This window comes from Osmerus eperlanus, chromosome 2 (assembly GCF_963692335.1).
Source record: "Osmerus eperlanus chromosome 2, fOsmEpe2.1, whole genome shotgun sequence".
Taxonomy (NCBI): domain Eukaryota; kingdom Metazoa; phylum Chordata; class Actinopteri; order Osmeriformes; family Osmeridae; genus Osmerus; species Osmerus eperlanus.
This window is the reverse complement of record NC_085019.1, coordinates 1,029,099-1,042,071: the sequence shown is the minus strand read 5'-3', so window position 1 is coordinate 1,042,071 and position 12,973 is coordinate 1,029,099. Positions and strand designations below refer to the sequence as shown.

The following is a 12,973-nucleotide window of genomic DNA, read 5'->3' as shown; positions in this document are numbered from 1 at the left end:
AGGTTGTAGTGGAGTGATTTACCGTGTATGACGAGGCTGTGTGTCTCTCTAAATATTCCGTGCGGAAACCACATCATCCTTCCTCCCATATCGCTGGCTGTCATTTGGCCAAGTCAGTAGCCGGTATGACCCGTGGCGCACAAGGACTGGAGCAAACGAGTAGTGTACGTAAATTAACGATTCAAATGCTACATCGTCGCTTGAGGATTGTAACGAGCAATCAAATGCTCGGCTACGTAAATTTTTTATCTCAATGAGAAAAGTAAAAGCGCGACAAATCGCTTATCGTATTGAGGAAGTGATCGTTAACGTTCTGAGGGGTGAATTCTTTTTATTAGATTTTTTTTTACTTCACGGTGAGTGATGAGTTTTTGTCAAATGCCTTGTCGCCACAAGCTGACTGTATCCATCGCATGTCTGGCCATCACCGATGCTAAATAGATGCGTTGATATTGCAAATCAATTTAAGATGAGTAACTTTAAAATCGATCAAATTCAAATCTCAAAGTACTAATCAATTTCCTAACTAGTTTGTGGAATGTTTCGTGATCGACAAACAGATCTGTTGAATTTTTAGGTATAGCCTACATAACGTCTTTGTAAACGGTTCTGTCGTGTGAATTTCCTCTTCAGTATCAAAAGTAGCCTGTGTTTTGTAGATGTGAGGGTAGTGTGGATGCCCCTAAACTCCTCCACTAGGCAAAGCATGCAGTATGGCTGTGGAGAGGGGTCAGAGATGGGCATGGTCAATCATTCACATTGGTTGGATAAGGAATGCTATCAAATCGCCGGTGCCCAGTACCACTAGGGGAATACATAGGATGAGGAGGTCGACTCCACCGCTGGAGACCGATGATGTGTCCAATCTGACAGCCTGGGTTCCCACACCGGGCTAAGGGGAAGGATAGGATCACGTAGTTTATTATTGTTGCTCAGTATGTTATCCCATTAGGTTCGTGTTTACCTGGGCTGTAACCGCAGGAGAAGGGGTTTAATGCCATGAGGCTAGAGGTCGTTTCATTTCGGAGACGGCGTTGGAGAGGCAGTTGTTATGGGCAGGTTTGTGCTAATGGCCTTGACACACTACATTTCCTATATTTGTGTTTCAAGGCCAGTACGGTTATGGCTGAACGGATCTTCAGTGTGATCAGTGCTCTAGCGTGGAGTAAATTTACTCCAAGCTGTAACGGTCTCATTCGTCTGTTTTACGCCGCCCGCTGATGGGATTCTGAGGCCGTAACAAAGTAATTTACTCCGTAATATCTGAAATAATAACTTCATGGATTGTGATGCTAATTGATGACTGTAAACGGTCGAGTTTAGGGTCTTATTCCACGTTATTGATTTTCCTTCTAGCTGCCCCTCACACACACACACAACCCTCTTAAACCTGAATTCCAAGCTGAGGTGGACAATCGTGCTGTCGGCCTGTTGATTGGGTTCAACAGTATGTTGATGAAGTTGATGACCTTGCTTCTCGCCACCGGCTCCAACCTAATGTGCTGTAGGCCTATTACCCACCGACTGAATTAGCATATGAATGAAATTATGTTCTCTGCCGGTGTTTTTCCTATAGTTGGAGGTTACTGGAAGCTTTTCACATCATTTACTTTAGAGTTTTTAAGTGGAGATACTTGTCTGAGGAGAAAAAGACAGAAAGCAGCTTCAGATGTGTTCTTGGTGCACAAATTTGGCCTAATACAGCCAGCTCTCTTCTGGCTTCTCATTTTTGCAGACGAATATCCCTGGAAACCATCTCCAGTACTGGTGATGAAAGGTTGGAGCGGGTTACACTCACAGTTTATACATTTAGCCGACACTTTAAATCCCAAGCGACGTAGGCCTACAAATAATGCATGTTACCAAGGGAGCAGGGGTCGCTTGAAAAGGGTGAGTAGCAGACTATCCTCAAGACTTCACGGCAGGAGTGTCTTTGGGGATTGGAAGAATGGTGATCTGATCCCAGATTTCATTTCATTCAAGCCTGCTAAATGAATCGATCCAAAACATGTAGCTCCTTTTAACCCCCTGGGCCACCAGGACCTGTACCAGATCTGTACTTCTGCTCAAATACAAAAGAAGTCTTCCTCTAGAGAAAACAAACACCAGGACCTGTACCAGATCTGTACTTCTGCTCAAATACAAAAGGAGTCTTCCTCTAGAGAAAACAAACACCAGGACCTGTACCAGATCTGTACTTCTGCTCAAATACAAAAGGAGTCTTCCTCTAGAGAAAACAAACACCAGGACCTGTACCAGATCTGTACTTTTACTCAGCGATAAAGCCCTCCTTGAGACCAGGTAGGTTACGTTATTATGTAGCAAAGCCTAACCTGCCAGTCTATGACTTCATAAGGTGTTCCAGTGGTGGTGAGGCAAGCCTGCTGGTCTATACATCAGTATGACTTCAGACAGTGCAAGGCTGCTGGTCTATACATCAGTATGACTTCAGACAGTGCAAGGCTGCTGGTCTATACATCAGTATGACTTCAGACAGTGCAAGGCTGCTGGTCTATACATCAGTATGACTTCAGACAGTGCAAGCCTGCTGGTCTATACATCAGTATGACTTCAGACAGTGCAAGGCTGTTGGGTCTATACATCAGTGTGTATGACCTCAGACAATGTTGCTGTGGTGCTGAGGCTCAGATATCACTGCTCAGTCAGGAGGATGGTGAGAGGAATCTTAACAGTGGACGTCAAGCGTCACTGGTGATCATTCAGTTTCTGATTTCGTTTATTCAGACTATTCTGATGGTCTCTTCCCAGCTGTTGCTCGTGTCTTTCATTCACCCTTGGCTTCTCCTTGGCAAATCCAAATGATATTCACCAGGAATCCTGCTAGTCCCTTCAGGGCCTGGCCAGACTCCCTTTTCCTCCAATCCTCTCATTCTTCCTCTCGTTCGTCCATCTTTCCACTCCCCCTCTTTCCCCACTTTCATTATTCTGTCTCCCCCTCTCATCCTCCCTCTTCTCGTTTCTCTCATTCTCTCTCTCTGTTCCTTCCTGGGTTGGCTATTACCATCGATGGACGCCTTGCTGAATTATGCATCTTTTATGTTTTATCGACATGGTTTTCTCCACACTTCGCTTTTCGACTAACGTTTTCTTTAAAACTGCCTTATCCAATATTCATCTGGTGGGGGGGGGGGGTTTAGGGCTTTTATTTCTCTTCTCACCCACCCCTTCCATCTGGTTCAAATGTATTAACAACCGGGGGGGGGGGGGGGGGGGGGGATGTCGAGGTGTCCCAGTCCCAAAGCTGGGAGAGGATGGAGTGAGTGTGTGAGAGACTGGAGAGAGAGGAAGAGGGAGAGGGAGGGAGGACGAGAGCGTGTGGAAGTACAGGATCAAGGAAAGCGATGGTGACGAGTTTAAAAAGTTATTTGGGGGTGTTTCGATGCATCAGGGTTTTGAAGGAGAGAGAGAGATTTGTCACTGTCAGGTCTGCAGTGTTGTGCAGCGGCTCAAAGAAACATTGTACCTGAAACTGAAATTGACAGTCAACCTTGCCCTCTACCATGTGTGTGTTAGCAGAGTGCCTCTCTGTTGCCCCCTGCTGGCCATGCTGAGTGTGTGCTCCGTGTTCCTGCTAGTGGCGGCCACAGCCTCGGCCTCTGCAGATCCAGACACACACAGACATGACTCCAACCTGGAGATCTGTATCCTCTTATACACTGTGTGTGTGTGTGTGTCGCCAATCTACTTCTACTAGCTGTGGTTCCTTGTGTATGTGTTGGACTGTGTGTGTGTGTGCGCACGGTCCTGTGTGTGTTACGGTCATCCTTACCCCCTCCTGCCAGACAAGCGCCTGTTTGAGACAAAGAGGAAGGATCAGCTGAACGCCCTGAAGAACCTGGTGGAGCTGAACGACATCAACCAGCAGTACAAGATCATAGACATTATGCTCAAAGGCTTGTTCAAGGTACTGGCTGGGCTGGGCCCTGCCCCAGGCCTTGACACACACACACACACACACACAGGACTGTGGACCAGGGTTGTCACTGGCAGACCTTCCTCAGTGTAGATTGTAACAATGGGGCTGATTAGGGAAACCATCTCATCACAAGTGCCATCACTTAGACTAGAAACCTATAACGTCTGAACATTCATTGGAAGTTTAAGTCTTTTGTGATTGCATGAGTAGAATCCCATTGTTAGGTACAGAACGTCATGGTGATTGAGGCTGTGGTTGATTAGCTCTGATGTTATTGACATGATTATTATATTGTTGTGTGTTGATGCTGGAGTAGCAGTCTGCTGGAGGCTGTTGTCCTCCAGGTCTGTTAGCGCCTCATGGATGACCTGTAGTACAGTATCAACACATCCTCAGTGGTCAGCATTTGTTGTGTGTGTGTGTGCATGCGCATGTGTGTGTCTGTAGGTGCTGGAGGATTCCAGAGCGATCCTAATTGCAGCCAACATGCAGCCTGATGACCCATTCCCCATGGACGACAAGATCAAAGAAGGTCAGGCTGCCTCCTCTCCTAACCTCTCTTCACTTTCCTCACCTCCTCCTTCCTTTCCTCTCCACGCCTGTCCTCTCCTTTCCTCCCCCTCCCCTCCTTCTTTCACTCGATACTAATGCAGTTTGTCTTCTGCCTGCTCCTGCGCCTGGCTCACATCCCCCTCTCCCTCCTTGATCCTTGTCTCTCTCTCTATTAAGTCCTTTCCTCCAGTGTGTCGTATCTGACACAGCCCCCCATCCTCTCTGTAGTTTCCTAGCCCATATTCATTTCAACTTATTCCATCCATCCACCCCCCCTCCCCCCACCACCAGTCTCTCTCTCTCTCTCTCTCTCTCTCTCTCTCTCTCTCTCTCTCTCTCTCTCTCTCTCTCTCTCTCTCTCTCTCTCCCCATCTCTAGTTCTCATTTTAGCCTGGCAGCTTCTAAGGTTCAGGATTTTGTGTCTATTCATGTGTATGACATGTTTTGCAGATTCCTTCTCACTGCTGCAAATCATTAACCCCCTTCTCCTTCTCTCCCTTCCCCACCTCTCTCTTTCTCTCCTATCCTCTCTCCCTCTCTATCTCCCCTTGGCCACCTATCTTTATCTCTCCCTCCCCCCCCCGGCTCTCTCTAGCCTACTCCCATGTGGTGGAGAACACGGCGTTCTTCGGCGACGTGGCTTTGCGGTTCCCCCGCATCGTCCACCATTACTACGACCGCAACTCTGAGTGGGGGGGGCTGCTGCGCTGGGGGCTGCGCTTCTGCAACCTCACCGGGGTCTTCACTGGGGGGGCACACCAGCATGTGCTCACACTGGTGAGAAGGGGGGGGGGGGGGTGTTTGCACAGGAATACAGTCTATTCAGTGTACTTAAAACTTTGTTGCATACTACTAACCTTAATATGTGAGCGTAACACAGGTGAAGGTATTTCAGGAATATTAATATATCAAGCATTGCACAGTCAGTCGGTTAACAAGTTTAAGAAAACTTTATTGCTTGCGGCCGGCCCAGAAGGAGACAAAAACATCACACACCATTGTGCTACAAAGTTTGTCTGGTTCACAAGTCTTCAGGTAAGACCATTTATTGGTGAGAAGTCTCCTCCCCTGCATATCAGCTGTCAATATGATCGATCCCAGTGACAGAGTGCGTGTGCACGTGGAAACTTAATGAGTTCTCCGACCCTAGGCTTGACCATATGATTCACTCAACACAGATAAGGTTTATTGCACCTCTAGTATGATAATGGTCAACCTAGGTCAGTTTGTTTACGTAAGCCTAGTGTCATCTATAGGTCATGTGGGGAGAGGGCTCTCTACTGACAAAGGAATGCTAGCACCAGTATTTTCAGAATATAACCTTACATTCTAAATTTCTCCGACAAGGTAGCACAGGTGAGGGTATCACAGGTGAGGGTACATTTACATTTATGCATTTAGCAGACGCTTTTATCCAAAGCGACTTCCAAGAGAGAGCTTTACAAAAGAGCCTAGGTCACTGATCATAACAACGACCAAACATTGCGAGCAGCCAAAACATGAAGCATACATTGTGGAAAACCAAATAAGTGCCAAAGGGAAGAACCATAAGAGCATGCAGTTAAACAAGTTACAATTAAACAACATGAAACTCGAAAAGTGCAAGAGTGTACCTGTAGAAAAACAATCAACAGTAAAATATTTCACAGCGAGTACAAGAATTTAAAACCGTTACAACTAACCAACAAGAGCAACAAGTCTCTCAATATGAGTCATTGTGATCCTGGAGGAAACTAACATCAGGTCCAGCCAAGCATTCCTAAGTGCCGTTGTACTCCCGGAACAAGTAGAACAAGTAACACAGGTGAGGGTAGCACAGGTGAGCGTAGCACAGGTGAGCGTAGCACAGGTGAGCGTAGCACAGGTGAGCGTAGCACAGGTGAGGGTAGCACAGGTGAGGGTAGCACAGGTGAGGGTAGCACAGGTGAGCGTAGCACAGGTGAGGGTAGAACAGGTGAGGGTAGCACAGGTGAGGGTAGCACAGGTGAGCGTAGCACAGGTAAGGGTAACACAGGTGAGCGTAGCACAGGTGAGCGTAGCACAGGTGAGCGTAGCACAGGTGAGGGTAGCACAGGTGAGCGTAGCACAGGTAAGGGTAGCACAGGTGAGGGTAGCACAGGTGAGCGTAGCACAGGTGAGCGTAGCACAGGTGAGCGTAGCACAGGTGAGCGTAGCACAGGACACCTTTTTCTACTCCTGCTCATGTATATCTTCTACCCCTCTCTTTCCTCTCCCTTCCTCTCTCTCTCTTTCCTCTCCCTTCCTCTCTCTCTCTTTCCTCTCCCTTCCTCTCTCTCTCTTTCCTCCCCCTTCCTCTCTCTCTCTTTCCTCCCCCTTCCTCTCTCTCTCTTTCCTCTCCCTTCCTCTCTCTCTCTTTCCTCCCCCTTCCTCTCTCTCTTTCCTCCCCCTTCCTCTCTCTCTCTTTCCTCCCCCTTCTTCTCTCTCTCTTTCCTCCCCCTTCCTCTCTCTCTCTTTCCTCTCCCTTCCTCTCTCTCTCTTTCCTCTCCCTTCCTCTCTCTCTCTTTCCTCTCCCTTCCTCTCTCTCTCTTTCCTCCCCCTTCCTCTCTCTCTCTTTCCTCCCCCTTCCTCTCTCTCTCTTTCCTCCCCCTTCCTCTCTCTCTCTTTCCTCCCCCTTCCTCTCTCTCTCTTTCCTCCCCCTTCCTCTCTCTCTCTTTCCTCTCCCTTCCTCTCTCTCTCTTTCCTCTCCCTTCCTCTCTCTCTCTTTCCTCTCCCTTCCTCTCTCTCTCTTTCCTCTCCCTTCCTCTCTCTCTCTTTCCTCCCCCTTCCTCTCTCTCTCTTTCCTCTCCCTTCCTCTCTCTCTCTTTCCTCTCCCTTCCTCTCTCTCTCTTTCCTCTCCCTTCCTCTCTCTCTCTTTCCTCCCCCTTCCTCTCTCTCTCTTTCCTCTCCCTTCCTCTCTCTCTCTTTCCTCCCCCTTCCTCTCTCTCTCTTTCCTCTCCCTTCCTCTCTCTCTCTTTCCTCCCCCTTCCTCTCTCTCTTTCCTCTCCCTTCCTCTCTCTCTTTCCTCTCCCTTCCTCTCTCTCTCTTTCCTCTCCCTTCCTCTCTCTCTTTCCTCTCCCTTCCTCTCTCTCTTTCCTCTCCCTTCCTCTCTCTCTTTCCTCTCCCTTCCTCTCTCTCTTTCCTCTCCCTTCCTCTCTCTCTTTCCTCTCCCTTCCTCTCTCTCTTTCCTCTCCCTTCCTCTCTCTCTTTCCTCTCCCTTCCTCTCTCTCTCTTTCCTCCCCCTTCCTCTCTCTCTCTCTTTCCTCCCCCTTCCTCTCTCTCTCTTTCCTCCCTCCTCTGTCTCAGATGTCGCAGGAGCTGGGAATAGCAGAGAAATCTCCTGACTTCACCAACCCCTACCGCACGGAGAGAGACGATGTGAGTTCTGCTCTGAGTAGCTCTCAGCCTCACCGAGCACCTCTCTGGCTGTTCCAGTTCCTGCCCTACCTCCCCTGACAGCACACACACACACAAGTACCTACACGGAAACACTCTCTCTAACACACACTCCAACTCCCTCTGCCTCCCTGTCCCAGCTGCTTCACACTGCTGAGGCCTTTCAGAAGATCCTCAGGGAGGAGGAGAAGAGGAGGAGGAAGGAGGAGAAGAGGAAAGAGATCAGAAAAGGCCCACGCATCTCTCGCTCCCGCACTGAGCTATGAGACTGTACCCCAGCATCCTGGGAGCATGGGAGGAGAAGAGAGGAGGAGGACTGGAGAGGAAGGGAGGAGGAGTGGAGATGAAGGGAGGAGGAGGAGTGGAGAGGAAGGGGGGAGAGAGAACGTTTGAAGGAATAGCCTTGAGGCAGAAGGGGGAGAGTTAACTAATGAGCTCTGTCCAGGTATAAAATAGCAGGACACAGGAACGAATAGTCCAGGAGCCTTCTGTAGAAGGGGATTTGAAAAGGGAAAACCATTTTGATAACTTGATTACAAATAAATGTACTTTGGAATATAATTCATTTGAATATGATGAATTTACAAGAACAACTTCAAATAGAGATTGCTATGTGTTATATTTAAACTTTACAATACACTGTATTATCATATACTACAAACAAGCACTGAAGTAATTCAATTTAGCCTCAATTTGTATAGAAGAATGTATTTGGTTTACCCATAAAGCCAAGCTTAAAATACAATGCTTGGAAATAGGTAGTTTTGCTGAATTAATTCATATTTTTGTCCCCTTTCTGTTAGTTGTTAGTTGTAATTATGATATTTCGCTGTGATTGATGGTCCGGTTGTGCGATCTGTGCCTGGCAGTGTGCGCGAGCTCCCGGCCTTCTCTGAGGTAGACTTCAAAACACCTTGTTGTGTGTCCGAAAAGGTTGTTTACCTGGCAGCCGGTTGTGGATAACAGTGTGTTTGTGTTCGTTCTTTAAGTCTGTATTAAAGAATTAAACATGTTTTACCAAAACTGAGAAGGGAGAGTGACTGTATCACGAGCTACTGTAAGTATAGTCTAACTGCCTGTCAACATCTATCTTCATTAGAACATTTAAGTGTTGTCGATTTATCCTGGCTTAATTCAGGCATCAAATAGGCCTACTGTAGATGATCCCCTCATGTTAATTAATTGGTTTTAAGATTTCCTTGTCATTCATGGTGCAGCAAATCCGTATTTCAAAGGTAACGATATATTGCATTTAAAGAAATGGTGGCGATATTTGAGACCGTTTTGTAAATGCGACTGTTATTTGTATATTTAAAGAAATTATATATATATATAATTGCTGAGATGTTATCACATGATAATAAACACGCCTATTGTCGTTTTATTACATTTGATTAAATATTATGTAATTATTCATAATTATACTGCACTTCACAGAGAGAGACCAAAGGGGGGCGCCTTGTTCGACAACGTCCTCTTTATTCGAATCTAATTTACTTTTGACTTGAAACAGACAGTTGCTAAACAGACTAAAGAAAGCCTGAATGTAGCTGGCGTAATAGCTTTTAGAAGACAAGGATGTCTCTTTCCAAAGAATCAGGTATGCAAATCCTCATGATCAAATTTAACATAGTGTAGGTGTTTCGGACTTCAGAAAGCAGACTGGAAATTAATCTGAACAACAAGTCAGCTAACAATAGCTAGCAATTTAGCTGTCAACAACACAAGCTACGAACCGCGACTACACTATCCTAACAACAATCTAAATTATATCCTTAAATCACTGTGATCATTGATCTCTCCTGATCATTTTCTAATGTTTGATCTTTGATGTTACGAGCTAGATTGGAACAAGCTAATCGAAGCTACAGTAACGATAGTGCTAGCTAGCTGACTAGTAAACAATTACGAACAAAAGTGTTGTGCGCAGCAAATTGCAGGGAACTTTCCAAGGCTTTCATAATAATGATTGTGTTGCACAGCCGTGGGATTTCAAAAGCAGAAGGGTGAGTAGGGCTGACTGCTAACTTTAGCAACCCAAAACTACTGTTACCGTAACTTTGTATGTGTTGTGTTAAGAGTAAGATACGCCACACTAGCTGTATAAAGGAGCTTTGTTAGTTCGGCTTTATGTTGTCATCTGTCAATCTTGCACACATTGTTGTCTTTCCGCCAGGAGGGAGAAGAGGAGGGGGGGGGGGGCTCAGACCGGGATGTCCAGGCCGAGGAAGAGGATGACACAACAACCAGAGGGACAGAAGAACTCAGGCTCGTTCTGATCGGTAAAACCGGGTCTGGGAAAAGCGCCTCCGGTAACACCATCCTGGGCCACAAACACTTCCTGTCTGAGCTGAGTGCCCGCTCCGTCACGCAGGTGTGCGAGCAGGGCAGTGCTGATCTGGAGGAGCAGGGATCCCCGGGGGGAGAAGCGGGGAGGAGGAGGAGGAGGAGGGTGGTGGTGGTAGACATGCCTGGGTTCGGAGACACGCGTCTGCAGGAGGAGGAGACTCACGCTGAGATAGCCAAATGTGTGACCCTCTCCGCTCCTGGCCCCCACGCCTTCCTCCTGGTCATCCCGTTGGGCCGCTACACCCAGGATGAGGCGCGGGCCGTCCACAAGATGGCGCAGATATTCGGGGAGGGTGCGGTGTGTGACCACACCCTGGTCCTGTTCACCCATGGGGATGATCTGGAGGGGAGGGGGATAGAGGGGTACCTGAGGAAAGAACCCCAGGAGGAGCTGAGGGGTCTGGTAGACAGGTGTGGGGGGAGGTACCACGTCCTGAACAACAGAGACCCTGGAGATGTCCAGCAGGTCAGGGAGCTGCTGAGGAAGGTGGAGAGCATGGTGGAGGAGAACGAAGGAGGTTTCTACACCAACGCCATGTTCCTGGAGGCAGAGGCGGCCATTAGAGAAGAGCAGGAGAGGATGGTGTTGGCGATGGAGAGAGGCCAGGAGGAGGGAGAGGAGGAGGCCAAAGTTTCTAAAAGAAGGAAGTGTGATCTCGATTGGGAGGGGCTGAGAGGAGGGGTAGGGGAGGGCGTCTCAGGAGGAGGGGTGAGGATGAGAGGCCTGGAGAGGGGAGGGTCTGGGGGAGAGGGGAGGGAGGAGCGGAGGCTGGAGAGGTGGACGGAGGAAAGGAGAGGGAGTGCCCTCAGCCTCCTGAGTGACAGGGCAGAGAGGGGGTGGAGACAGTTTGAAGGCAGGCGTGGCGGGGTCGTGAGTCACAGCAGGAGGCCGTCCTTCCGTTCAGCCCTGTCTCGCTTCCGGAGGGAGGCGGCCCTCTCCGGGAAGGTTCTGGAAAGGGTGAAGATCCTGGTGGCGGCCGGGGCCACGGGCATGGCGGTGGGAGCGGTGTTCGGGGCAGCAGCCCCGCTTGCGGCGGCTGCAGGGGCAGCGGCTATGGGGAACACGGTGGGCTTCGCCGCAGGACAGCTGGCCGGTATGTCAGTGGCGGGGGGCGCCGGGATGGGGAAGGCCGTGGGGGCCATAGTGGCGGCAGCGGCCGGGAAGACAGCCGTGGCGCTGGGGGCGGCCACCGGGGGGCTGCTGGGGGGGTCCGTGGGCGCCCTGGCCGGGGCGGAGGCTGCCGGGCCAGGGGAGGCAGCCCTGGATGCCCTGGGGCAGGTGAGCCTGATGGGGGCGGCGGCAGTGGGGGTGGCAGCCGGGGTGGGGGGCGCCGTGGGGGCTGGGGCTGCCCTGGGGGCGGCCCTAGAGGGGGCCACTGTGGGCGTCACTGCCCTGAACGGGGCTGGTACAGCTGCTGTGGGGGCGGTCGGTGTAGCTAACTCTACTGTAGCACAGGGGGTGGGACAGGTAGCTGCCCTGGCGGGGCAGCATGCTGTCACCACCGGGGGCAGTGTTGCTGCTGGAGCCATCCAGTGTGCAGGGTCTGGGGCGGCAGGGGCCACTGTGGGGGAGGCGGTGGCGGCCGGAGGGGTCATGTCGGACGCCGTGGGCACCATGGGGGCCACGGCACGCATCCTGACGGCGGTGGCAGAGATCGGGAAGGCTGCAGCAGGCATGGCTCTGGCGGGAGGCCTGGTGGTCAAGGTGGTGAGGGAGAAGGTCAGGTCCACCATGGACAACAACCACTCAGAGAGGAGGTCCTACGAGATCTACTGGAACAAATGAGGGACAATCAGAACGGCTCCAAACGAGAGAAGAGCTGGAAGATCCTTCACAGGACGGCTCCATCTCCACACAACCTTCAAAGTTTGGATTCTGGTTGAAACTGGTTTATGTCTTAGCATCTTATCACAATCAGACTTTATTATAGCGCTTGGCTATGTACTTCTTACACTCCTGCACACATAACTGACAGTATTAAGTATATCTGTTTTGGGGTTATTAATGATCCACAAGGATTTACCTAGAAAGTTAAGTATTTATGCAGTAAAAGCACAATTCACGGTTTTTGAAATGAAGTTAACTAATGTGCACTTACAATATTTGTATTTTTTGGTGTGCACTAACAGTATTTGTAGAATTGATTTTCAGAGCTATTTTAATATTGATGCATTTAATTAAATTATATTGAGAAAAACGACTGTTAGTAACATAGGAGACTAATAGTTATTTAGCAGGAATTGCAGTTATTGTGCACTTGTCATGTTCACAGTTATGAACTGAGACTCAATTGTAATGGTTGTTATGACTTGTTATTTTATCAATAACTGATAAGCTTTGTATCCAACTGACAGGAAATAGATCGCTGGGACAGAGGTGCCTTTTTAAAATGTTTCCCACAATTGTTTTTAATGGAACCAAAAGATAAAAAAAAATAAAATACGTTTTAGAGAAATCTGAAATGGTTTGTTGTTTTTTATTATATAAAAGTGCGTTAACTAGTCCACTCACAGGTACAAGTAATTGTTCCCATTGATGTACATATTACCACTATTACGTAATGTATAGTGGGCTAATAATACATTAATTGTATGTATTATACACACTACATTCCCCCAAGCGGCGGATATACATACATACTGTGTTGAAACGTAGGCTGTAATGGGCGGAGTCTATCCAGCTGGTCCTATAGGCGCTGTGGTACTATCAGGCCACGGCAAAGGTGGATATTTGATTGGTTA

The 12,973-nt window shown here is 48.7% G+C and overlaps 2 protein-coding genes across 5 annotated transcripts; both read left to right on the top strand.

Annotated features, from left to right (window-relative positions):
- Nucleotides 1-65: 65 nt before the first annotated feature.
- Nucleotides 66-9,269, top strand: LOC134039830 (coiled-coil domain-containing protein 134-like). 4 transcript variants are annotated; one of them, XM_062485953.1, is made up of 7 exons: nt 66-164; nt 3,538-3,662; nt 3,804-3,925; nt 4,385-4,469; nt 5,085-5,266; nt 7,793-7,864; nt 8,023-9,269. In XM_062485953.1, the coding sequence occupies exons 2-7, from the start codon at nt 3,566-3,568 to the stop codon at nt 8,146-8,148; spliced, it is 684 nt and encodes a 227-aa protein (XP_062341937.1). In that variant the 5' UTR covers nt 66-164; nt 3,538-3,565; the 3' UTR covers nt 8,149-9,269. The 4 variants fall into 4 exon arrangements, with proteins under 4 accessions (XP_062341937.1, XP_062341920.1, XP_062341930.1 ...); XM_062485936.1 differs by having other exon boundaries at nt 95-356; XM_062485946.1 differs by having other exon boundaries at nt 95-356; nt 3,535-3,662.
- Nucleotides 9,270-9,346: 77 nt separating this feature from the next.
- On the top strand, nt 9,347-12,687 carry LOC134039708 (spidroin-1-like). Its single transcript, XM_062485742.1, has 2 exons — nt 9,347-9,482; nt 9,865-12,687. The coding sequence occupies exon 2, from the start codon at nt 10,350-10,352 to the stop codon at nt 12,015-12,017; it is 1,668 nt and encodes a 555-aa protein (XP_062341726.1). The 5' UTR covers nt 9,347-9,482; nt 9,865-10,349; the 3' UTR covers nt 12,018-12,687.
- Nucleotides 12,688-12,973: the final 286 nt, after the last annotated feature.

What these genes read in the sequence shown, in the direction of transcription:
- LOC134039830 (XM_062485953.1), top strand. Translation starts at nt 3,566, where the DNA reads ATGCTGAGTGTGTGCTCCGTGTTCCTGCTAGTGGCGGCCACAGCCTCG. An exon ending in TGACTCCAACCTGGAGATCT is followed by an intron (nt 3,663 to 3,803) that starts GTATCCTCTTAT and finishes CCCTCCTGCCAG; the next exon opens with ACAAGCGCCTGTTTGAGACA. An exon ending in ACCAGCATGTGCTCACACTG is followed by an intron (nt 5,267 to 7,792) that starts GTGAGAAGGGGG and finishes CCTCTGTCTCAG; the next exon opens with ATGTCGCAGGAGCTGGGAAT.
- LOC134039708 (XM_062485742.1), top strand. Translation starts at nt 10,350, where the DNA reads ATGCCTGGGTTCGGAGACACGCGTCTGCAGGAGGAGGAGACTCACGCT.